This window comes from Pimephales promelas, chromosome 4 (genome assembly GCF_988280905.1).
Source record: "Pimephales promelas chromosome 4, fPimPro1.hap1.1, whole genome shotgun sequence".
In the NCBI taxonomy this organism is placed as follows: domain Eukaryota; kingdom Metazoa; phylum Chordata; class Actinopteri; order Cypriniformes; family Leuciscidae; genus Pimephales; species Pimephales promelas.
This window is the reverse complement of record NC_142772.1, coordinates 13,840,882-13,866,316: the sequence shown is the minus strand read 5'-3', so window position 1 is coordinate 13,866,316 and position 25,435 is coordinate 13,840,882. Positions and strand designations below refer to the sequence as shown.

The 25,435-nt window shown below is 39.4% G+C and overlaps 1 protein-coding gene across 1 annotated transcript; it reads left to right on the top strand.

Moving 5' to 3' along the window:
• Positions 1-24,178, top strand: bkgd (beta-keto-L-gulonate decarboxylase). Its single transcript, XM_039661729.2, has 8 exons — positions 1-182; positions 3,416-3,514; positions 3,594-3,667; positions 3,739-3,840; positions 4,160-4,336; positions 5,340-5,489; positions 22,348-22,464; positions 22,607-24,178. Exons 1-8 carry the CDS (start codon positions 116-118, stop codon positions 22,778-22,780), a joined length of 960 nt encoding a protein of 319 aa, XP_039517663.1. The 5' UTR covers positions 1-115; the 3' UTR covers positions 22,781-24,178.
• Positions 24,179-25,435: the final 1,257 nt, after the last annotated feature.

The window sequence follows — 25,435 nt, the reverse complement described above, 5'->3', positions numbered from 1 at the left end:
GAAGAAGAAGAAGAAGAACAGTTATGATGTAACGACGCATCGTTTACTGAAATCACGGGACCTTGGCAGTTTGAAACACTATTGAGAGATTAATACTCATTGAACACCAAGACAGATGGCAAACACAAGCAAGACCGAGAAGTTCCAACTGCATGTTCCGAATCTCGAGGAGTTATGTCAGGGTAATTATCGCATTTCATTTTAATGTGTGCATTTTTTTTGCATGTGTAGGCTAACTATTTCTTTCATTGTGCTTAAGTAAAACCAAATGACTTGAGTCCAAAGTTCAACGTGACTATTTTAAATCATTTTGATCTTTAAACGTATTTAAAGCTAAATTCAAGGCGTAATAGTAAAAAAAAATCATTAAAGATGGAAATGATATCCTAAATAAAAGGCAGAGGAATTGAAGAATCAATGTTAAACATTTATCGGCATGAAACGAAATTTGCTGGAGTATTTTACTCCCAATATGGGTTATGCCAATCTCTGGTTATGCGCAACAGATATTCTATTAAATAGATTGCATCGCTTCGGGTTCAGGTCTTTTTGTTTCATTAAATAAAGAAAAAGTTGTTTTTACATTTTTAACATTTGGGTAGTACTCACACAAATTGCTTCAATACACTAAAGTTTTGTTATTTAAGAAATAATAATAAAGCAATTTAAACTAGTAGGGATGCACCGATATTAAATATATTTCAAATTTTAATATAACTTTTGAGAGTCTGTTTACATGTTCCAATCAGCATAAATCAAACTGTGCTCAAAAGTTTACAAAGATCTTGAAGAATCTGCAAAAATGTTAATGATTTTAAAGTTTTAATGTTAATGATTTCCTTTCTCCACTGATGTTCTAAGTTTTTAAAAGCGTTTCTAAGGATACTGATTTTTAGAAGGCATACTGAGATGATGAACGGGAACATGGTTTGTGTAACATTGGCAACACAGTATTAGCTGTTTGGTAATGTAGTTAAGCAAAAGGCTAATCATATTAATTACCATTATGTGTCCAACATTGTAGAGAGCGATATATAAAATTCATGACCATTGTTATGACCGGCTCAAAGCCGTGGCATAATTGGTTTACAAGAATAAATAAATAGAACAATATTGCCTATAAAACAAGTAAACATGGTCATCTGTAATGTCTGACTGATGCATGGATGTTAGTGTATCAAAGATGGAAAACTCCAAAACAAACAACAAGATAAAGTTAAACAAACAAACAGCCTAAGCTTTTACAGTGGGAAGAACGTTCCCTTGATGAGGCCATACCCACTGGCCGGCCTTAGCAGGAAGAGTTTGAGACCCGTCACACCATTCTGATATATCGACTTGTATACGAGCCTGTATAATTAACTCTTCCACTTCTGAATTAGTTTCTAGGCCGAATCACAGCCCTCCTGTGTGTGGATAGCGTTTAAGCCACGGGTCTTAGACTCTTAGGTCTTATCACGGGTTCAGACGCCCTCTAAGGAGCTGAAGCAGGCTGGTGGCGGTCTGTTAAGAGCACTGCACAGAAGAGAAATGAGAGGACCTATTTAGAATTTTTTTTTTTTTTTTTTACACCTTGAGGAAACACTCAGGGAAGGATACCACCGCAGTTCAGAAAAGGCCAGAGTCTGTTGCAATTCAGTAGGTTTAGAGTTGACAAAACAATACAAATCAAATCTGGTTTAGATCAGGTTCAGTGGGCTCACGATACTCTCATGGAGCTGAACTAGAGTATTATATATCTATATATCTACCAGCTTCTTGTTCACCACTCTAATCAAGGCCCTTCTCCATTGATCGCTCAATTTGGCATTGGAGGGCAGCTCTTGGATATAATTTATATAAATTATACATTATTATTATGTAATAATTAGCAGCAAAAGACAAGCAATTTTGTCTACAATTTTTCACTATAAGTTGCTTTAATTTGGAACAAGAGATATAGATGGAATGGCTTTATTGCATCTGATATACTGTATGTCACTTATATCAAAGCTGATTAATCCATTTTTGTTTTGAAATCTCTTACCCAGAATAATACCTGCTCCTGAATGCAAGTTACCATGCCAGCTAAACACAGCTAAAAACCATTCAACATTCTTGAGCCAGAAAAACCAGAGCTTGATTAAACTAACCTGGGTAGGAACTGAAAATAACTTCATGCAACTGGCCTCATAAGGATTCATCTGTGCAGTAAGGAGGATAGCTTTCTCAGAGTCCTTTATACAGTATCAGTCCGGGTAATGCCTTGTTGACACTGCATGATTTTAAAACGTCGGGCTGAACTGTGCGGTTCACACTACATGACCTGCTCTCAGTGAAATCAGGAGTGTTCAAGTTGTTTAGCTGTTCACACCACACAACACATTATTGATCCACAACAGGAGGTAACTCACTGCACGAACTGACAACGCACTACATAGAGATACAACCACGATCAGATGATAAGAGCAAATAATTTTTGACTCTAATGATAGCTGTTTCAGTACTGTCTAAAACCTGAAAATAATCAAATAAATAACAAGTTGACAACAACTGTCACCCAACGATTCTATCTTGTCTACAAACCACATTTTGTCACGAAAAACCAGCAATAAAACGAACCAGAAATGACTCCAAACAGCACATGCGCCAATACCCAGCAAAGAAGAGAACACAACACACGAATATGAACGTCAGACAGAAACTAGTGCTGCACACTGTTTGCACAACGATCTGCTCTGAAAAAAAATGCAAAAGAAAAATTAAGATTTACCTGGTGTCCTCAACCCATGCGTTGCTATGATTGGCTGTACTCATGACATCACTCTGTTTGAGTCGTGCGACGGCTCTGGATATCTAGCAGGCTAGATATTTTTCTGGGCTCTGTGACGCGTCTGCGAGCGGTTTTGCTGTGTTGTTGGCTCTTTCAAACTAACAGATTGGGAAGTGTTCACCGTCCGCTAATCCCCCGCGATTTGCACGCGATAACACCCTGACCTGTCGGCGAGCTCAGTGATTTGCAAATCGGGCTTAAAATCCTGTAGTGTGAACTTGGCTTAATCCACAGATGTCTGTCCAGCACAATGAGACTCCTCATACTATGGCCAACATTTTTGTAGCCAGGTCCGTGGCGCTGCAGAGCTCTGCAGTTCCGAGTCAGAGCTATTCTCTTCTGTGTTTCAGCATCTTGGCCTGAAACACTTGCAGAGGACCAGCTTTCTGGCGGTGGCCTGACTGATGGAACCACTCTTCTAGTGGGCTCAGTGGGGGAAAACCATTCCAGGCCGAGCCTTTTCACTGCCTTGGGCATGATGTGGAGGAGTTCCTCATCAGGAAAATTGCTCTTGTCGCTGCAATGCGTTGCAGATCCTGCCCCACCTAACTTTTTTAGGGCTTCCATACTTTGTAGTGACTAATATGTTTGTATGTGTTACAGTGCTGGAAACCGGACTGAATAATAATTTTTCTGATGTAAAAGTGTCTGTTGCCGACTGTCCAGATCTTACGCAAGAGCCTTTCAAGTTTCCTGTCAAGGGTAAGTACAGATGTACGGTAAGTCTGTATATGTCAAGGTGTAATAGGCTCTTTAAACAACATTTGTTACTTTGTATTAGGTATTTGTGGCAAACCACGTATTACTGATGTGGGAGGTGTACCCTATTTGATTCCTCTGGTCCAACTGGACAAGGTGCGTTAATGAACTGTAAATGTAATTTCAGAAAGAAACAAATTTGTAAAACTAACCGATTCCCCTCAAAGGTTTACAACATGAACCTTGTGTCCAAGGAGGTGGAGCTGCCTGGTGCATTTATTCTTGGGGCTGGTGCTGTCTCCTCCAAGACAGTTGGGATAAATGGAGAGGTCTGTATAATTACTCTAAAACCAGTGGCAGTTTTTCCACATTCGAATTTCAATACTTAAAAAAATAACGGTCCTTTTAGTTCTTTTACAAATATATTTAAATTTATGTTTAATTAGCAGTGGCATTCTTAAATGAAAATGTTTACTTCTGCGTAGTGCTACATATGGTGGTTTTGGTATAAAATACAAAATGCTGTCGTATCTACCAGCAAAATATAAACAAAAAAATCATATCACTATAAAACCTATTTTTCTTCTTGTAGGTTTAATAAAGAGTTCAATGGGGGTTTTAACACAGTATTGTCTTGTTTTCTCCTAGTTAATGCCTCTGGTGCTGACTGAAGCTGAGGGGAGACCTGCGGTGAATGGGAGTTATTTTTCCTCTGTCAACCCAGTGGATGGAAAATGTCTGCAGGAAAAGTATAGTGACAGGTTTCATGACTGTGACTTTGGCCTCCTTGCAAACCTTTATGCATGTGAGGGCAAACCTGGAAAGGTATGAGCCATGGGGACTTTGCGTGTCTGTACACCCTCAGTTCTGTTATTGAGTTACTACATGGAGTTTTTCCTTTAATAATGGCTATAAGTAATGAAAAGATTATTAGGAGTGAGCTACAGATAATTATTAAAGGAACCCCAAACCACTTCAAAGGTTTTGGGCCAATAAATGTTTTTAAATGGTTTTTAAAATAAGTATTTTATGTTTACCATGGCTACAAATAGTTGAGCTAAAATACAGTAAAAATGTGAAATAGTATTATTACCATTTAAAATAACTGTTTTTATATTTTAATATTTTTTTTTTAAGTTTTGTAATTTTATTCCTGTGATGGCAATGCTGAATATTCTGCAACCATTACTTCAGTCTTCAGTGTCACTTAAGGCCAATTTATATTTCTGCGTAGGGTGCGCGCAGTAGGTACGGCGTAGCATACGCACAGACGCGTCCCATGCCGCGTACTCTTCGCCGTCGCCTGACGCGCACCTCTTCAAAAATGTAACTACACGTCGCGACGACGCGGACCGCAAGATCGGTGATTGGTCGGCTTGGTAGCATCGCATTTCCTCCTACGCATTTCCGCACGTACCTTCTCACGCATTTCCACCACTGTCTATGATTTTCACACGTACCATCTCCTCCGACGTCTTCTCTCATTTCTGCCTTTCAGTTTTAGTAATTTCACTAAAGTGAACTGTTTTTCCACCTCAATAAGCTCCAACTCCAACATGATCCACTCTCTTTCAGTCGCTATTGCTTGTAGTAACCTAGCCGTGAGGAATCTAAACACAGTGGAACATTAAAACCCTCCGCCGCCAACTAGTGTTTCGGAGCAGTACTGCAGAGCAACCAAGACCTGAACGCAGAAGTATAAATGCTCACAACGGCGTCGTACCCTCGACGCAGAAGTATAAATTGGCCTTTAGTCCTTCAGAAGTCATAAATCATGCTGATCTCAAACTTTTAAATGTAACAAGGTTTGAAATAACTACAATTGCAGGTCATTGTGGTGAGAGCCTGCAGAAGGACTGGAGAGGACAGTCTTGTGAGCTGCATGAGAAAGACCATGGAAGAACATTATGGGGAGAAGAGTGTGGCCCTGGGGGGAACTTTTGTCATACAAAAGGGGAAGGCAAAGATCCATATCATGGTAATTAAAATTTTAATATGTGTCGGCCCTATAATGCACAAGATTATGGATGAGGATGTTAAAGTGTTTATTTTTTTGGGGGGGTGGTTATATATTGGCCCTCATTTATCAAAAGTGCGTACACCAAATTTCCAGCGTACACCTTGCGTACACTCAAAACCACGGTGAGTTTGCGATTTATCAATATGGACGTGGGCGTACGGCACGCTCAAATCCTACACCCGCTCAGGAGGTGGTGTACGCACGTTTTGAGTTCGTGAGGAAATGCGCAGAAAAATTCCTAACACCACAAAACGCACTGACAAACTAAAAGATATGATATATTATGACCCACTGTAAAACAAACAAACAAAAAAACAACATGGTAATTATAAACTTCAGTGTTTATTTTTGTGTAACGTGGACTTCAATGTTTAATTTGTGTGACTTTACCAAAGCATTTGATTTGTAAGCATATGTATTCCTTCAGTTGTGAGCCCGCTTTACCCTGACGTTTCAGGATTATCCCCGGCAGGTGCGCACGGACTGGGTTCGGTAGCCTAATGAAAGGCTTTCAATGACCAAAAAATAATTCAGACTGACAAAATAATAAAAAAATACGTTCTGCTTCTTTTAAATGATGATAATAATAACACAAATAATAATAACGACATCCTTCTTCTTAACAACGACATCCTTCTTCTAAATAACAATAAGCATCATTAATACAAATCATAATAATAAGAAGAATACTATTACAAATTGTCATGCAATTATTAATGTGAATGAATGGTACTTCACATCACATCATCATCACTATTATATATGTGACGTGATTCGAAATTGAATGCTAATTTCAAAAGACGTGCTGTAAAATAATGCATTGTAATAGGTCATTTCGGCTCCACGTCGGAGAAGTTTCTCTTCTTTTTTTAAATTTTTTTATTAAGGAATCAATATAAAAAAAAGAGTACAAGTAAACAAACATAACAGTAAGAGAAAAAAACAAATGAACATACAAACAAACAAAATAATAATACAAGACGAGAAAAGTGAGCCAACGTATACAAATATACAATCAAAATCGACAGATGGCAATACGGATGCATCTATATCTCTCTTACCTACACGTATAGACCCATACACGTGTTGTAACGATACATCTTCTGATGCTAAGCTAGGGCACATCATCAGTGATGTTCCTGATCTCATTGGGTGTTTCGGGTCTTTTGAAACATCAGACACCCTCCTTCAGGCGACCCAGCTGAAGTAGATCAGGCCTCAGCTTGTGCCCTAGCAGCATTTAACCACGGCTCCGCTCTTTTGATCCAGAGCCACCTCGAAGCCTTCTCTGCCGCCTCTGTGGTTTTGCCAATTGCCCTTCTCCTTCTCTCACCAGTGATGCCGAGTGCAGTGTAGGCCCCGTAGAGGGACTTCGCTGCAAAGCCTCTGCACCCCACCTCCACAGGTAAGCACCTTGCCTTCCAGCCTTGGTTGTGGCAGTCGCTGACAAGGCCATCATATTTCTCCTCCTTCCTCTCAAAGGCTTCCTCCATTCGGTCTTCCCATGGCACAGTGAGCTCCAACATGACCAGGTTCTTTGTTGCCTCTGATAACAAGACAATGTCAGGCCTCAGGGTGGTCTCAACAACATGCTGGGGGAACTTAAGTTGTTTGCCCAAGTCCACTTTCAGTTGCCAATCCTGTGCCGTGTTCAGGATCCCTGCTGTTGTCCTGAAGGATTTCCCTGGCTTCTCTCCGGCCCCGATGAAGCTGATGGTTTGTTTGCTGGGCTTTGACCTCTGGCAGCTGCTGATAGTAGTCTGGATGCTCTCTGCAATTGTTTTGAGCACCTGGTCATGCCGCCAGCGATATCGGCCTTCCCCCAGAGCTCTTGGGCAGCAGCTCATGATGTGCTCAAGGGTTCCCTTTCTCTGGCACAGGGCACATCCTGGTGTGTCGACCAGCCCCCAGGTGTGGAGGTTGGACGGGCTGGGGAGGACGTCATAGACTGCCTGGACCAGGAACTTGATGCGGTGTGGCTCTGCCCGCCAAAGGTCAGTCCACGTGATCTTCCTCTCCACAGCTTGTTCCCATCTAATCCAGGCACCCTGACGTGCCATTCCCACTGCTTTGCTGGACCTCTCCTTTTCTACCGCCCTCACCTCCCTTTGTACTAGCTGCCTCCTCTCCTTTCCACGAGCCTTGTCGAACCGGGGTCCTTGAAAGGTTCCTAGCCCAGCTCTTCCTCTGGCCACTGTTCCCACTAGGACACCATGGTGTAGCCGTGACTCAGCCTGGTCTACTGCCACCTCTGCCCTCCATTTAGGGTCCCTAGATTCACGGAGCTGCAGCACCTCCCTTGCACGCAAGACCTTGAACTCCTCTTCGATGGATTTTAGCGGGAGTTGCAGCTTGCAGGTGTTTCCATAAAGGGCGATACTGGTTAAGCACCTCGGGAAACCCAGCCATCTTCTTAGGTAGCGGCTGACTCTCCTTTCCAATTCTGAGATGGTGGAGATCGGAAACTCGTACAGGAGCAGAGGCCACTTTATTCTTGGCAGAATCCCATGTTGGTACACCCATGCCTTAAATTTTCCAGGGAGCCCAGTTTTATCGACAGTCTTCAGCCACCTCTCCAGCTCCTCGCAGGTGTTTTTTATGGATGTTGTATCCTTGAGGCTGCTGTCGAAGATCTTTCCCAGGCTTTTTACTGGTTTTTCAGACAGGGTTGGAATTTGAGTTCCTGAGATGGTAAAATGATGTTTCTCCACCATCCTGCCCTTCTTTAGCACTAAGGATCTGGATTTGGTTGGCTTGAATGACATCCTGGCCCATTCCATCACCCTCTCCAGACCCTTCAGGATCCATCTAGCTCCAGGCACTGACTCCGTTGTCACTGTGAGGTTATCCATAAAGGCACGGATTGGTGGTTGGCGCATTCCAGTCTTGGATTTGGGCCCTCTGCACTCCGGTTCAGCAGATTTCACCAACATGTTCATTGCAAGAGCGAACAGGATCACTGAAATGGTGCAGCCTGTGATGATTCCCACCTCCAGCCTGTGCCACTCTGATGTTGTTGACCCAGATGAGACTCTCAGCTTGAAATCTCTGTAGTAATCCTGGATAAGGGCTTTCACTAAAGCAGGAACATGGTGCCTCTCCAGAGCCTCCTGTACCAGTTTGTGGGGCATAGAGCCATAGGCGTTGGCCAGGTCTAACCACAGCACCACCAGATCACCCTTATTCTCCTTTGCTTCTCTGAGGAGCTGTGTAACCACGCCTGTGTGCTCTAGGCAGCCTGGAACACCTGGTATGCCGCCTTTCTGCACAGAGGTGTCGATGTATCCATTTTTTAGGAAGAACTCTGCCAACCGCTTTGCGACTATGCTGAAGAAGATCTTTCCTTCAACACTCAAAAGCGAGATGATTCTAAACTGGCTGATGATCTTGGAGTCCTCTTCTTTTGGGATCCATACTCCATCTGCACACCGCCACTGTTTTGGAGTTTTCCCTTTCCTCCAGATGACTTTTAGGATCCTCCACAGGCGATATAGAAGCTTGGGGCAGTACTTGTACACCTTATATGATGTTCCGCTTGGTCCTGGTGCAGACCCAGACCTTGCCTTCCTTACTACTTCCTGTACTTCTTTCAGGAATGGCTCCCTCAGGTCGAATGCCTTTACAGGCTCTGGTGGTGTTATCAAGGCATCGCTCTATTCTGATGTTATGAATTTTCCTTACCCTCTGGTTTTTGGTGTATGGCTTTGTTACCCCTCTCACCTCCTCCACACCAAACCTCTCAACTGCCATGCTCACTATGAGGGTGGTTATAGTTTGCAGCCTCCTCTCTGCATTACCTTTGGCCGTTGCTTCCAGCACCTTGTCCACATCCTCATCAAACTTCTGCCACTCAGTTGTTTTACATGCTTGAGGCCACCTGATCCTCCTCCTCTCGGGCTGCATGACTGGGGGGACAGTTTGTACCACGTGGAGGCTCTGGGCTCTATGGGGTTCTTCCAGGCCCTGCTCCTCCTCTGACTCACCAGGCACTAAGCCTGTGCATTGTGGTTCTTGCCGTGACTCCAGGCATTTCATCCGTGACTGATGGATCTTCAAGCCTCTTGCATTTTTACAAATCTTTCCACATTGACAAACCGCACTCGTAGTCGTTTTTCCTTTGCTGTTGGTCGATAACCTTAGGTCCGTCTGACTGGGGTTCTCTTTCTCCCCCCTCTCGGGCTCCCCTGGGGGTATTGATCATTTAATTTTTCCGTAGCTAGTTTTGGGTTCCTCTTCACAGAGGCTGCGGCTAGGGGTGCTAGCCCATACCGCCCCGGTTGCCGTCTTCCCGAGCTGCCATCTGCCTCTCCAGATGTCACCAACCTTTTCTTGGTTGTCAACCAGTCTGTTCCTGGTAGTCACTGGTTTCTTCAGATTGACAGTTGTAACGATACACCTTCTGATGCTAAGCTAGGGCACATCATCAGTGATGTTCCTGATCTCATTGGGTGTTTCGGGTCTTTCGAAACATCAGACACCCTCCTTCAGGCGACCCAGCTGAAGTTGATCAGGCCTCAGCTTGTGCCCTAGCAGCATTTAACCACGGCTCCGCTCTTTTGATCCAGAGCCACCTGCGTGCCACCTGCCACGTGCATACATATTCATACACGCATACCTGCATGTATACACACATACCCATATATCCATACATGTATACATAGACATACATTCATATATATATATATATATATATATATACATACATACATACATACATACATACATACATGCATCCACATACACAAATATATACATACATACCTACATACACACACATACCCTCATACACATGCACAAAAAAATAATAATAATAAAAAAAATAGTAATAAAAAAATAAATAAGGAGGGGGGGGGGGTGTAAAAAAAGGAACAAAGATTATACAAACAAAACAAAAAACAACAAAAACAAAGGGGAAGAAAAAAAGAAATTAAAAATAGGGAGGCTGAAGAGTTAAAATGGCTATTGCATATTGATTTTGCTTGAGTTTGCAGTTGCACCTTACTCTCCTGAATGTTTTTTTTTTTAACACCAACGCACAATGGCTGGACCTTCCGGATCATTTGTGCATGACACGGCTGCGTCTTTGCCTGCACATGGTTAAGACTGTAAGACTGAAGTGTCTGAGAGGAGTTTCCCAAACCACATTGGCCGGACCTTCCGGATCACTGGAACATGATCCGATCGTGTCTCTGCCCGTGCTTGGATATAGTCCAATTATTATTGTTGTTATTATTTTTAAATGACCACTGGTTGTAGTCTTGAGTTATGCATTTTAAGCCAGGTGTCATGTTTTTTTTCCCCATCCTTTCTTATTCTCATGACTTTGTTGAGGGGAGGAAAGGGGGAAGGAAAAAATAATAAAAATAAATAAAACAATTGTATACAATTATAACGAATGTATACATGCATGTTCATGCACACACATACCCGTATTTACACACACACACACATACATACATACACACGAGCCTGTATACATGTACACTGGTATAAACACACAAACACACATTTAATAATAATTGATGACATGCTTATAAGCTAGACGTGTGTGGATCATGCCTTAAAAGCCCTTCACACAATAATAATAATAATAATAATTCATTACATTTATATAGCGCTTTTCTCGGCACTCAAAGCGCTTTACATAGAGGGGGGAATCTCAACCACCACCAGTGTGCAGCATCCACCTGGATGATGCGACGGCAGCCATATTGCGCCAGAACGCTCACCACACACCAGCTTACTGGTGGAGAGGAGACAGTGATGAAGCCAATTGGTATATATGGGGATGATTAGGAGGCCATGATGGACAGAGGCCACTGGGCAAATTTGGCCAGGATGCCGGGGTTACACCCCTACTCTTTCGAAAGACATCCTGGGATTTTTAATAACCACAGAGAGTCAGGACCTCAGTTTAACGTCTCATCCGAAGGACGGTGCTCTTTGACACACTATAGTATCCCCATTACTATACTGGGGCATTAGGACCCACATAGACCACAGGGTGAGCACCCCCTGCTGGCCTCACTAACACCTCTTCCAGCAGCAACCAGGCTTTCTCAGAAGGTCTCCCATCCAGGTACTAACCAGGCTCAGCCCTGCTTAGCTTCAGTAGGCAACCAGTCTTGGGCTACAGGGTGATATGGCTGCTGGCACAAATCACAAAAAAAACAAAAACAAATCATACCCCAATAATTAAATGTCATTCAAAATAAACACGAACAGAATATTTAGAAGCATAATAAGAGATATTAACATAAATTATATTATTAGGCCTACGCACACGCCCTACACATACGCGATGTATTAACTAATATAATGCAGGATTAAAATGCTGAACAATCAAATTTAAAGTATATTCATTGGGTATTCGATAGTATTAATATGCATGGTATGCGTCTCATATATTTAACATAGGTAACTGGTGAGGCTCTAATTCACCTATCAGGGCACATTAATGTTTAACGATTCTGAAATGGAACCAAACATTTGTTTGAATATAGTTAATTTGTGTTTAAGGGTCTGTTTTTCTTTAGTAATATGATCTGTTAATAAGTGCTGCCATTGAGTAATACTGATTTTGCTTTTATTTTTCCAGTTAGTTAGGACAATTTTCTTGGCGATAACTAGAGACAGAAGTAAGGGTGATGCATGTACCAGTGGAGGGTTTATTTTTGATGTGTCTCCTAGAAGACATAATGACAGATTTGCCGGGATATTACATTTAAGATATTCAGATAGTTTACCAGTAATCTCTCTCCAAAATTTGATAACTGGGGGGCAAGACCAGATAGCATGAAAATAATCATCTTGTACATTTAGATTGCAGTGTTCGCATTTGTTTGATTGACAGCCCCATTTTAAACAGTTTATGTTGAGTTAGGTGTGTTCTGTGTATTACTTTTAATTGAATTAATTGTACATTGGTATTTCTGCTCATCTTAAAAGTATTTAAGCTAACTTGTTTCCAAAATTTGGCATCTGTGATTATGTTGAGATCATTTTTCCATTGTTTAATAGGTATTGAATATGTTGTATCTGTATTTATTAGTATAGTATATAATTTGGATAATAATTTTTTTGTGTTGCTGATTTGTTTTATTTTTTCAATAAGAGGTGGAGATTTAGGAAGAAGGTTGCCAATCTTAAATCTGGTAGCGTGATTGATTTGTATGTAATAAAAGTACTGATCTTGACTTTCCCTAGGTTATATTTTTCTATCAACTCTGAAAAGTGTTAGAATTTATTATTTAGGAATACATTATGCAAATGTGTGATGCCTGCAGTTTTCCATTTTTCATTACTAAGTGTAGATTTATTAATAGTAAAATCTGGGTTATGCCATATAGGAGAGAGGGAGTGCGGTGTTATTGAATTATGAGTTATATGATTACTTTTCCACCATGCTAATAATGTTGTACGAATTGTCATATTATTGTATAGATCATGGGCCTTAATAACATCAGTAATATGTGGTAGATCAGATAATGAAATCTTCTTACAATCTGCCTGTTCTAAGTCTAACCACGAGTTGTGAATATGATTGCCATTTATCCATTTGTAGAGATATTGTAATTGTGCAGCTAGATAATAATAGTAAAAGTTGGGTGCCCCTAATCCTCCCATCTCTTTATTTTTCTGTAATGTAGCGATGCTTATTCTTGGTTTTTTGTTTTTCCAATAGAATTTATTTATTTTTGTATTTAATGTGTCTAGCCATTTCTTAGTGGGTTGAATTGGTATCATTGTAAATAGGTAATTCATTTTGGGTAATATGATCATTTTTATTGTAGAAATTCTTCCTATAAGAGATAATGGCAAATTCATCCAACGTTTTAAATCATCTTCTGTATTTTTCAGTAATGGAATGAAATTAAGTTTAAATAAGTCAGATAAATTGGGAGAGATATGTATTCCCAGGTATGTGATATTACCTATATTAAATGGAGTATTTAGTTTTTTTATATACTGCAATGTTTTATTTATGGGCAGAATTGTAGATTTTGACCAGTTTATAGAGTAATCTGATATTTTCGAAAAATTATTAATGACATTGGTAACTTCTACTACGAGAGATTTTTCTGGTTTTTGTAAATACAATAAAATATCATCAGCATATAATGAGATTTTATAAGTGATTTTATCCGTTGAGTATCCCGTGATAGTATCGTTTTGTCTTATTGCGGCTGCTAAGGGCTCTATGAATAGTGCAAATAGGAGTGGAGAGAGTGGACATCCTTGTCTGGTCCCTCGTTGCAACTGGAATGATGGTGATATGATGTCGTTAGTGATGACTGAAGCCTTCGGTGTACTATACAATGTTCTAATCCAGTGAACGAATGACTCTCCAAAACCGAATTTATCTAAAGCGGCAAAAAGAAAATTCCAATTGACTTTGTCAAACGCTTTTTCCGCATCTAATGACACAATAATTGTAGTATTTTGTGTTTTATTGTTATTCATTATATTGAATAAGCGACGTATGTTGTCTGATGAATGACATCCTGTTTGGTCTGGATGAATAAGACTTGAGATAACTGTTTCTAACCGTGAGGCTAGGGTTTTACTAATTATTTTCATGTCAGTATTGATCAGGGATATGGGTCTATAGCTTGCGCATAATGTCGGATCTTTATTTGGTTTTAGTAAAACCGAAAGTAATGCCGTGTTCATATGTGGTGGGATAGATGAGCTGTTTTTAATGTCTGCTGACATTTCTAAAAACTGTGGTGAAATTATAGTTGACCAAAAATGTTTATAGAATTCTGGGGGGAAGCCATCTAAACCTGGTGATTTATTATTTGGTAATGCAAAGAGAGCTTTCTTGTATTCATCCTCTGTTATTGGTTTTTCTAATTCTTCTTTCTGTGCTAGGCTTAATTTGGAGAGTGTTATATTGTGCAAGAATTTACCAGTCTCTTTTTGATTTTCTTTTTTATCACTTTTGTACAAATTTTTGTAAAATGTCTGAAAAGTTGTTTTGATATCTTGCAGGTTATGGATTATTTTATTCTCGTTTTTAATATAGATATATGGGTTTTTTCCTTATTACGTTTCAGCAAATTGGCTAAATATTTTCCTGATTTGTCCTTATATTCAAAATGTATTAACCTTAAACGTTGTTTATAAAATTCTATTTTTTTATTTGTAATACTGTCAAGTTGATTCTTTGTTTGATTTATTTCATTTAATATTTGTTCATTTTGGTTTGAGTAAGTTTGGTGTAATATTTTTATTTTATCTTCCAGATCTTTTTCTAATTTTTTCTCTTTTTTATGTTTATACGTAGAGTATGATATAATATTTCCTCTCATTACTACTTTGGCTGTCTCCCATAACGTTGTAGCGGATATATCAGGGGTTTTATTTATGCTAATGAAAGATTTCCACTCTCTTATAAAATATTCATTAAATTCTGGAGAAGTTTCTCTTCTTTGCCGTCTTCCATGTGTCCATGGCGTAAAATGAGGGCGTGGGGGGAGCGGAGACTTGAATATTTAGGGGCGTGTTATTCTAATGACAATCGTTTTCGGCCGCGGGATTTATCAAGGGCAGGCATTGCGTACACCTGGATTTCAAAGGTACGCACATCTTCATAAATCAGGCGGTGAGAGGAGTGTAAGCATAATCTTACGCCAACATACACCCGTTTCTACGCAAGATTGATAAATGAGGGCCATTATCTTTTTTTCAAGCATTAAAGAAATGGTTGCCAGATTGCGTAAAATTTTTCTGTATTGACAAGTTTTGTACATCTATTTTAATAAACTGCAAAACTGCATGACCAATGAAAATAGCTGGGTGGGGAGGGATTTTTCTTGTTCATTAGTATAAGCCTTTTAGCTGTTATCAAGCAAAAGAGAGCATTTGACTGTAAGGATGACAAGGAAACATTTGTAGGATTAAGAAATAGGTCCATAAGGGGCACAGTTTAACATCTAAAATAAATGTCAGAAATTGACTTGAAAATTGATGTTCAGAAATAGGCCAATGCAGGGGAAAGACCAAAAAAAATAAGCTTGGCTCACCCAACTTGGGAACTTGGGTATCAAAATTATCCCTAACCTTCCCAGAGGTAAATACAATTTGAGAATACCTATACTAAAGTCTACCTCTTTGCCTTTAAAACCTGATAAAAACGCCTTCAAACTGTGGGTCTTATCCAATTCCATTAACATAGATATGAAAATCTTGGCCAAGGTTACATTAAGGTTAAGACTGGCTTTCTAAAAAAAACTGCAAACAAAGACAAAAAAGCTTTTTTTTATCCTTAGAAGGTTGATGAACAAAGCCAGTCTTGAATAACAGTCTCTAACCTTTCTATCCTGAACCTTAGCCAGGATTTTCACTTTTATGTTAAGAGGAATTGGATAAGACTGACAGTTTAAGGGGTTTTTATCAGGTTTTGAAAGTAAAGAGGTAGAATTTTAGGGATTCTTCAAAAACTGAGAGAAGCAGTAGGGAAACCTGAGGAGGAAAAAATCTCTGCAGGGATTTTCTGAAATTTACGTAATGGCTTTCAGAATTTTAGTTAGACTAATAGGATCATCAAATTTGACTATATTGATTTGAGGGATGTTGGATTTAAAATATAAATAAATACATTGTCAACAAGATTAGAATTTAAAGGAGTTTGACTGATGTAAAGAATAGTAAAAAAAATAATTGAAGTCGAAATGCAAGTGCTTTGCATGGCTAGTAGAAAGAAGATATATTCAGATTACAAAAAAGCCTTTTCATTATATAATGGAGTTGGATGTTGTACATATTTCTGGTCCAATCTGTTCATAGAGTTCACAAAGGTTTTTATTACACAACTTCATATAAGCAGAACGAGAAATTATTTTTCCATGCTAATAGTAGCCTGACTTCGTCGTACTCATTTTCTAATAAGAAAATGAGTCTGATACTGCTCCGTTGGGCTTTGATTATGAGGCGTGTCTTAAACCAACCAGGAAAAAAAAAACCTCTGCACTCAATTGGATAGTCGGTAAACCTACAACCAATCAGAGCAACGCAGTAAGTCAACTCCTTTGCATAGCGCAATTTTCAACTACAGAACTTACTTATTTTAGATTAGAAGTTAAATAATGATTGTTGCTTCTTTTACTTACTTCTCCATGAGTGCGACCAACGGAGAAACCACAACGACCACAGGCTTTTCATTACGTCCCATCTTCTTAACGACCGTCAGAGCCAGCTGATAAGTTACACTTTTCCCGAATCATGTTGGAAGGACGCCAAAAATATCTTTCCGATCGACAAATGCCTTGATTGCAGTTCTCTGTTTGTATATTAAAATTAATGCACTGTCGATTTATTTTACAACAGACGCGACAGCTGAATTTATACATCTCAATTCTCCAGCTGCAGTCATCTCTGAGGGAAAACAGTTAAGCGCTCTTTGATAACGTGATGATTACGTCCCTGCAGATCATCTGTCCATCATCGTATAAAGCCCGCCCTGGCAATCTGATTGGCCCGTTCATTTCTTGCCTGATCATAATTACTCCTCAATGGATCGAGTCCAGACCGAACTTCCCGACCAAAAAATGTTGTGGGCGGAGTTCGGGCTGGCATCCAGGCTATGATAATAGAGCATTTCCAAAAGATTAGATTGATTAGTTGATCTCAAGAAAAGTGGAAAAAACTCTATGGAGAGTTTTGGAGATGAACTCTACAAAATAGAAACAAATTAAATTCTGATAAGAGTAACACATTCATTCTCCAAACATGAGAAGACAAACAACAACCAGAGAGGGCTTTTTTTTAAATCAAATTAATGCTGCTTTAGTGAGCAGACCTTTCAAAAAACATTAAAAAAATCTTACTGATCCCAAACTTTTGAATGATGGTGTAATAGTTTTCAAATGTAATGTTGTGATTCTTTTCTTTTTTTGTTGGTGAAAGCAGTCACTGTTAAACTCAATAGAAGTTTATATATAGTGACTTGAACTATGATTACATTTTAAAAATATAGCTGCGAGCAGCGATGACGGGCCCAAGCTGGTGGCACCGCAACCCCGGTTCCTTTAGTTACCACGGCACCACGGCTTTGGCCCTTTCATCGCTATATTTTTTTATATGTATGTATATATATATATATATATTTAGGGTTGTTTGGAAAACGCATGCTTATATATAAATGTATATAGCTTATAGCATATATATATATATATATATATATATATATATATATATATAATTTTTTTTTTTAAGGGACAAGACAGGATATTACTTGCCTGATCTGATTAGAACAATAATGTCCGTGTGTGTGAGGCGTGATTGAACAATGGAGGCATACAAACATACTGTACTCTGTCCTTTTGTTCATACAGGAAATTATTCAAACTGGATAACCTACAACTGTCAAGCAACCAAAATCTCTCTCTCTGCCATCTTTTGGACATTCGTCATGTCACATTGGTTTTAATTTCTTGTCCTCGAACAGAGCCCTAATCTGTTGTCAGTTACACATTCTACATTGATTAAAAAAGAAAAATCAAATGTGTTATTTTATACAGAAATAAATTATTTATAATTCAGCTGAGAATAAACTTATGGTTTGTTCAAATTTTAAGAAAAACAAATATATGATCTGAAATATAGCACATTAATTTTAAATGCATTCAGGTTCAATTATCAAAAATACAATCTTAATTTAAAGCAAATAATAAATCTAAAATATACAGGTTGTATGCATATTTTGTTATTAAAAAGATGATGTATATCCAGAAAGACAAGGCCTTAAACTTTAACAAGGGTGCAACTCTTATCACTGCAACAAACGTAGTCACACACACAAGACACGTCACTTACATTTTAGATGCAATATTGACTTTTTCTGTTTTAGCAGAGAAAATAGTTCGACAAAGATCACAGCGAACCATCTCAAAGCAGTGTTTTCTCATTACTGAATGATTCAGCATTTTGAACGAATGAATCCATAACTCGTTCATTAAGACGGTCGCCTGGCGACACCTTATGACGATGTTTAAAATTATCGTTCTTTACAACTGTAGCATGAAAATAGAGACTAGTAGGTTAAAATGATTAAATGCCAAAACGGCTTGCCATACTCTATCTGTCGTTTCGACTAGTCACAATTATGTTACAGATATCTTAAATGATAATACAAACTATCCAAAATGTAATTACGACTAGTCAGAAAGACATTGTTATCTGCAATGTTAATTCTGGATAGTCAGACTTAGCTTTTAAATGTTAAAAGGGCTTGCCATACAGAGACGTATGCTCATAGAGAGAATGACCGCATTCAAACCAAAATATCTGACTTTCTATACTCTATATTTGGACTTTGGTCCAAATTAATGAGTGTGAATTAGAAAGTTCTCCGGCTCGAGCAGTACAATATACATACCGACTTTTGTAACTGTAGATTAAACTAACAACCCCACTTTTGTCAAAAGGTGGCGCTATTGAGGCCTCAACACCGCCCGTTTCTGAAACTTTGCACATGTCTTCTGGCTAATAAATGTGATTTGTCTGACGAGTTTCATGCAATTTGAAGCATGCTAAGGGTCTCAAAAGCATGCTAAAAGAATGGTAAAGTTTGATGCGTTGCCACGGCAACAGTTTCAAAGATATTAAGAATCCATTCACAGGTCTACATTCTCACCATAATTTCATTTCCTCGCCAAGGCCAAACCGTTCAAGATATGAAAAATCCCCTCGCAAACTTTCATCCTCAATGTGTTGGCTTCAGGCTGCCCGAGTTTCGTTCCATGTGGATGAATGCTCTAGGAGGTGTATACTGTATTAAATTCCATTGCATGCGTTTTAAAAACAACCGTAAATTTCTGACTTCCTGTTGGGCTATAGTCACAGACTGTACAAATATCAAGGCCATATGAGACACAGACATCTTTTAACCGTATAAATACTATATTTTCTGAAGGAGGAGCACTGATACTTGGGCAGAGTGATAACCATCACCTGAGATGCACCGTGACGTGGAGCAGAGAGTTCGCTCAATGTTGGAGTGAAGAGCAGTGGCGCAAAAAGTGGGTATGCGCTATATGCGGCGCATAGAGGCGCAGCACAATGGGGGGCGCCAAAGCGATGGTAAAAAAAAAATAAAAAATTATATAGGCTATATTGTATTTCTATATGTAGCTGCCGTTGTGCGTTTCTAAATCATTTCTGCATTCCTTCATTGTTATATAAAATTTTAGAGGACTAACAGCTAGGCTAGAGTAGGCGCCCTCATGGAGAAGGGGGACGGGTAATATCGCGAGCGGGCGGGGGCGCCGTGAGCGCTGAGCGAGCAGGTAGTGAGTTGTCGTCGAAAAAGATGGATAAAACAAAATGCTGTGGGGCTAAAAATAGAAAAAGAAAGAGAGAAAAGGAGATGGCATGTCAATTGATACGACAGCAGCTAAATAACTGCATGCATTGCTGAAAGCCAACAGGTAGGATTTAAAATGCGACATCCAGGCATGTAGGCTATCTATATCTCGGTGGCCATCGGGACTACCGGGAGATTCCCGCTGGGCCGACGTGCTTTTCAGCCAATACATTTCATCCTTTTTTAATTTATTTGTCTTAACGGCCCACAAAACTCATACATCGGCGGCCCATTTGTTTGTTGTTTGTTGTTTGTTTTTGTTTTTTGCTTAATTGGCGGCGCTGTGCTGGTTTAATGCATTGGTCAAAAAAAGTCAGCTTTAGTTTTTTTTCTGACACACTGGCCCATGAAATACTTCATTATGCGCAAGTATCTTTCAAGTATAGAAATTAGTGCAAAACTAATTATGAAAGTTTCCTTTATTTTTTTTTTTTATTTTTCTGTGCATTTGTTTTACAATAGCCTTTATGGCTATTACTATCATGGGATTAATATTATAACTATTATTATGTAGTAGTGTAATGTAGACAGACACTAACTAAAAGAGGTTCAAATATTTCTCTGTTTAATTTGCACCCTGAATATGGGTTGGAGCTTTCAATTTTGAACTCTCAAAGTGCACCAGACTGCTGAATTTAACATTACAGAACACAAAATTTTCTTACGGGGGAGCATGCCCCCGAACCCCCCTAGAGAAACAGAGGTCCACAGTTTTACCTAAAATCCTGTGAGAAACACTGGTATTGCTGTTCCAATGGAGCTTATAGTTTTCTCAGGGGGGTTCATCAAGGTGGAGTAGCTATAGTTTAATTGTGTTAATAAACGACAATTTTGCACTTATTTTCTTCTGTTAGCTCTCATTTCTTCCTACTCACTTATTACACAGCACACTTACATTACATTTATTTTTCCTTTTTTGTGGGGGGGTGGGGGGAGGGGGGCGCTAAAATTGTTGCTGCATACCCCTCTGAAACTGGGTAGTTGCGCCCCTGGTGAAGAGTCAGCAATTACTAATGTTAGAAAAGCATAGTTTATCATGGGTGTTTGCTTTATTGTACGAGCTGTGACAATAAACAGGGGAGACCAGCTAATACAGTACCATGTTTCATTGAACTCCAACCAAAAACGCATCCAGATATATAAATATCACAGAACATGAATAAACAATTATTATTACAGGAATCAATATATTTTAAATGTAATTTATTAGCTGAACCAAATGCATTCAACAGCATATAATATACAGTATAATTGCATTACTATAGGATAGAATAAGGGGAAAGTAATAGCACAAATTGTTTTTGCACAATTAACTCGGCCTGAACAGCCTATCGTACCCTTTTGCACGCTCAAGTTCGTTATTTCCATGGTTATTTCAAATTTAGGCTACTAGGCGCACAGGGTGAAAAGTTCAACACGCTCGTTTTTTTCTAAGCGCGTCCGTGTTTATATTATAATCAATTATATATTATAATCATATAATAGTGTCACTAACGTTACATTAGATCTGGCTAATGGCACTGTTACAGTAGGTCATCTAAAAACATAACGGAACACCGCAGGTGATCCACTTGTCCTGTCTGTGCTATAGATGGGATGGCCGTATCCTTCAGCACATTATGGTCCGTGTGGCAAATTCCATTTTTTTCAAAATAATCGTCCTCATTGAAATGTACCGAGCAAACATAATGTCCCTTCATAATCTATTTAGGTGTGTTTGGATCAATATCCAGAGTAAGTAAGTTAGCCATTTCTTCATCCAGTCAGCGTTTTTAGTTGGAATTCTGTGAAACATGGTATTACCTCCCCTGTTTACTGTCGCAGCTATTTACAATAGAGCGAAAACCCATGACTAAACTACGCTTTTACTATTTATAAATTGCTGACTCTGTTACCCAAACACTGAGCGAACTCTCCGCTCCTCACCATGGCGTGTCTCCGGTGATGCGGTTATACCAAAGTAGCAGTGCTTCGCCTTCAGAGAATAGTTCCCAGGTTTTATACGGTTAAAAGATGTCTGTGTCTCATTTGACTTTGTTATTTGTACACTCTGTAACTATACAAATCACAACATGTAAATAGGAAAACGTTTGCGTTATTTTGTCACTCATTTGGATTAGTATGAAAGCTGCAACCATTCACATCCAGTCTTTGTGCTAAGCTAGGCTAGCGGTGGGTGCATCAAACAGACTTATAGCACGCACGGAGATGAAAAAGGTATGTATGGACTTATCTAACTCTGGGGGATAAGGTGAATAGGCTAAAGTCCCAAAAAGTCGGAGTGTTCCTTTAAGGGCTCCAAAAGTGCCAAAAAGGTAGTAAAATAATAATAAGAAAAAATAATCCCAAGGAAAACAATAGGGCCTTCGCCCTTTCAGGGCTTGGGCCCTAATGAAAATGTTACAACATAAATTAGTTCCTTACTTTTCATTGCTCTTTGTCTTTAAGCCATGTGAATTCTCTACCTGCCCTCTAAACACCAATAAGGATGTCGATAACTGGCTTAAGCATTTTGAAGTCAGTGCACCACTGATCTTTCAAACTGTCATGGTGTCCAGAGACCCAGTGAGTACTGTACCTACCCAGTAGCAATGTCATTCCTTCCTTTTTTTTTCTGACAATATTATTTTGAATCTTTGCCAAGTATTTCATATTAGCTAAAGTTTGTTGTGCCCAATTTAATTTCTGTTGTACTATTAATTCACAGGGTCTTGACCTGAGAGTAGAGCATACCCATGGCTTCAGTCACCATGGTGAGGGGGGCCATTACTACACAGATACCACTCCAAACACAGTGGAGTACCTGGGATACTTCCTCCCTGCTGAACTCCTATACCGAATCGACCGACCCACAGAGACGCACAATGTGGGCCGAGATTAAACTGTTGACAGTTCTGATTTTTTTTTATGCTGTAAAAGCATTTAAAATTCAAATAATTTATTTGCTTTTTTAGTCAGACCACTTTATATTGATGAATAATAAAATAAATATAATAAGTCTTGAAATTATAATTATATAAGTATTGACCACGATTCACAATCCAGTCAATCTATAAATCAATCTCTACATTTTGTACTTGCTATTCAAGCAATTCATTTCAATTAGCTAAATTATTACTTTCATTTCAGAGGGAAATTAGCCTATTATAATATTTCCTAATCTGAATTTTGACACTATACATTACCTTTTTGCTAGTGACAGACCTAGTTTATCCTTATTTTCTTGTACTGTAGCCAAGCACAAATTAAAATTCCTTTTGATCAATAAAGTGAGAACCTGGTGAGGTATTCCAGAAAATGCTTTTATGTAAAATAAAGAAAACAAACAGGATAGGATTTCTGCCCTCTTGGTCTTCATAAAATGAAGCGTGTCACAGAAAGGAACCAAAACTCTGTAGGCTACTTGCCTCAGTCACGATTAGAATAATGTATATAGAAAGCTTGAGGGAACAAATATTCTGATTATGTAATCCAAATGAAACCAATGAGAGGGACATCTGCTCAAACTTATGTTTTTAATGTTACATGAGTGCATTCCAATGAGGAAAGGACAAGGCATTAGAGTGAAAATCTTGCTCTATTTAAATGTATATCGCTCTGAATTAACATGTATAAATGTATTTTAAAATTATTTGTCAAAATGTTCAGACATTGTTTCATTAAAGTTTATAATTAGTCTATAAAAGAATATAAGCTGAAAATATGTATTAAATTTTAAAAAACATCCCCCCTCTGCTTTTTTCACAAATCGCACCCTATATATACTGTATATATAAAATGACAAGGTCCATTATATGCATTTAGAAAGTAGATAGTGTGGAATTTCATTTTTTGCTCATCATGTGACTTTGTATACCAAAGATAATAGGCTTGTTCGACTTCATGCAGCTCTGCGCAGACCGATCGTCGGCTGACTTGAAACAGTGCATGCCGGTTAGAAATTTTGTCCGACTTGATGCAGCGCTGACTCCACGTGACTGTGACATATGCCATCAAAGTACCGCGAGAGCGATACGAGAGTAGCCGGAGGACTCAGCCAGCGCAGCTTTTTAAGAGCGGCTGCACGAGCTCTGATGATGTCACAGCTGTTCCACGATTCGCCGGATTCACCGCATGACAACGATCACGTGCGTTTCGTGTTTATTCTCACACGTTTAGTTCCACTAAAGCTCACAAATCAGTATTTTATAACAGTAAACACTGTTTTCATGTAGTCGCAATGTTATATTGTGTCATGTTTATCATGTTTATCAAAATAAAACTGATTAAAAAACGTTGATTCCACGTCATTGATTATAGGCTTATTTTGAACTTTATTCTAGTTCAAACAGATGCTGTATGAAGCAGTAAAGTTATGAATGAAAATGTGTCTGAAATATCTGTTTATTTGGCAAATGTTGCATTTATTTCACTTCAGCTGTGGTAAAGCATGCAAACACCACGTGAGCGGTCACTACGGGAACCAGAAATTGTTCGACTTCACGTCTCCGTTTGCAGCTCCTCCCCGCCTGCACGCGATGTCGAACACACCTAATGTTAAGACTTGTAGGCCTTGTTTCAAAGACGGGTGTAAGGTGTAACAACTGAGACAAACCAGACACAATTATTTAGAATCTGTAATGACTGAGACAAATTTCAATGACAAGATTAAAGCTGCAAGCAGCGATGGGCGGGCCCTCGCACCTGTAGCACGTCGGGGTGTGAGGCGGCCGCGTTGCACATTCTGCAGCTCAGCCAGTGCGGCTGTGCATTTGCTACGCTGCTTCGTTAAAGGTCACTTCCTGTTGCCAGCAGGTGGCGCTATGACTGTGGGTGAATGTCGGCATATAGATTTGTTCAGGGTGTGACTCTTGTCAAATAAGTAAAATTTGGTGCAGATCTGGGCATTTACAGCCAAGTTACTACAACTTCCTGTTTCATGGTGAATCATCGACGCCGCGGACACGCCCATCAACGAAAACGCGCAGATAGCACAACTTTACATTGTCAATGCCTTTAGAAGGTAGAGCAGAAATTTGAAGTTGATCCGACTAAATCCCTAGGAGGAGTTTGTTAAAGTACGGAGTGTGTAAATCGTCCCAAATCGGTCGCCAAATTCAAAATGGCGGACTTCCTGTCGAGTTTAGGGTATGGGTTCTTGAGGCTTTTTTGTGCGTCTTGAAATGATACACCTCTCCACCAAATTTCGTGCATGTAGGTTGAACGTGGACGAGGGGCTAATTTTTTCCATTTTTCTAGGTGGCGCTAGCGAGCCATTTTGCCCTGCCCATCCGCGAAACCCACAAAATACGAAATTTTTCACCAGTCCTGACATGCGTGCCAAATTTGGTGAGTTTTTGAGCATGTTGCGGCCCCGAAAATGGCGCTTACTTTGCAGAAAAAAAATAAATAAAAAATATAGCTGCGAGCAGCGATGGCGGGCCCAAGCCGGTGGCACCGCAACCCCGGCTCCTTTAGTTACCTAAAGGCACCGGGGTGGCGGTGCCGAAGGCTTTGGCCCTTTCATGATTAAATATTAAAACGGCTTGCCATAGTC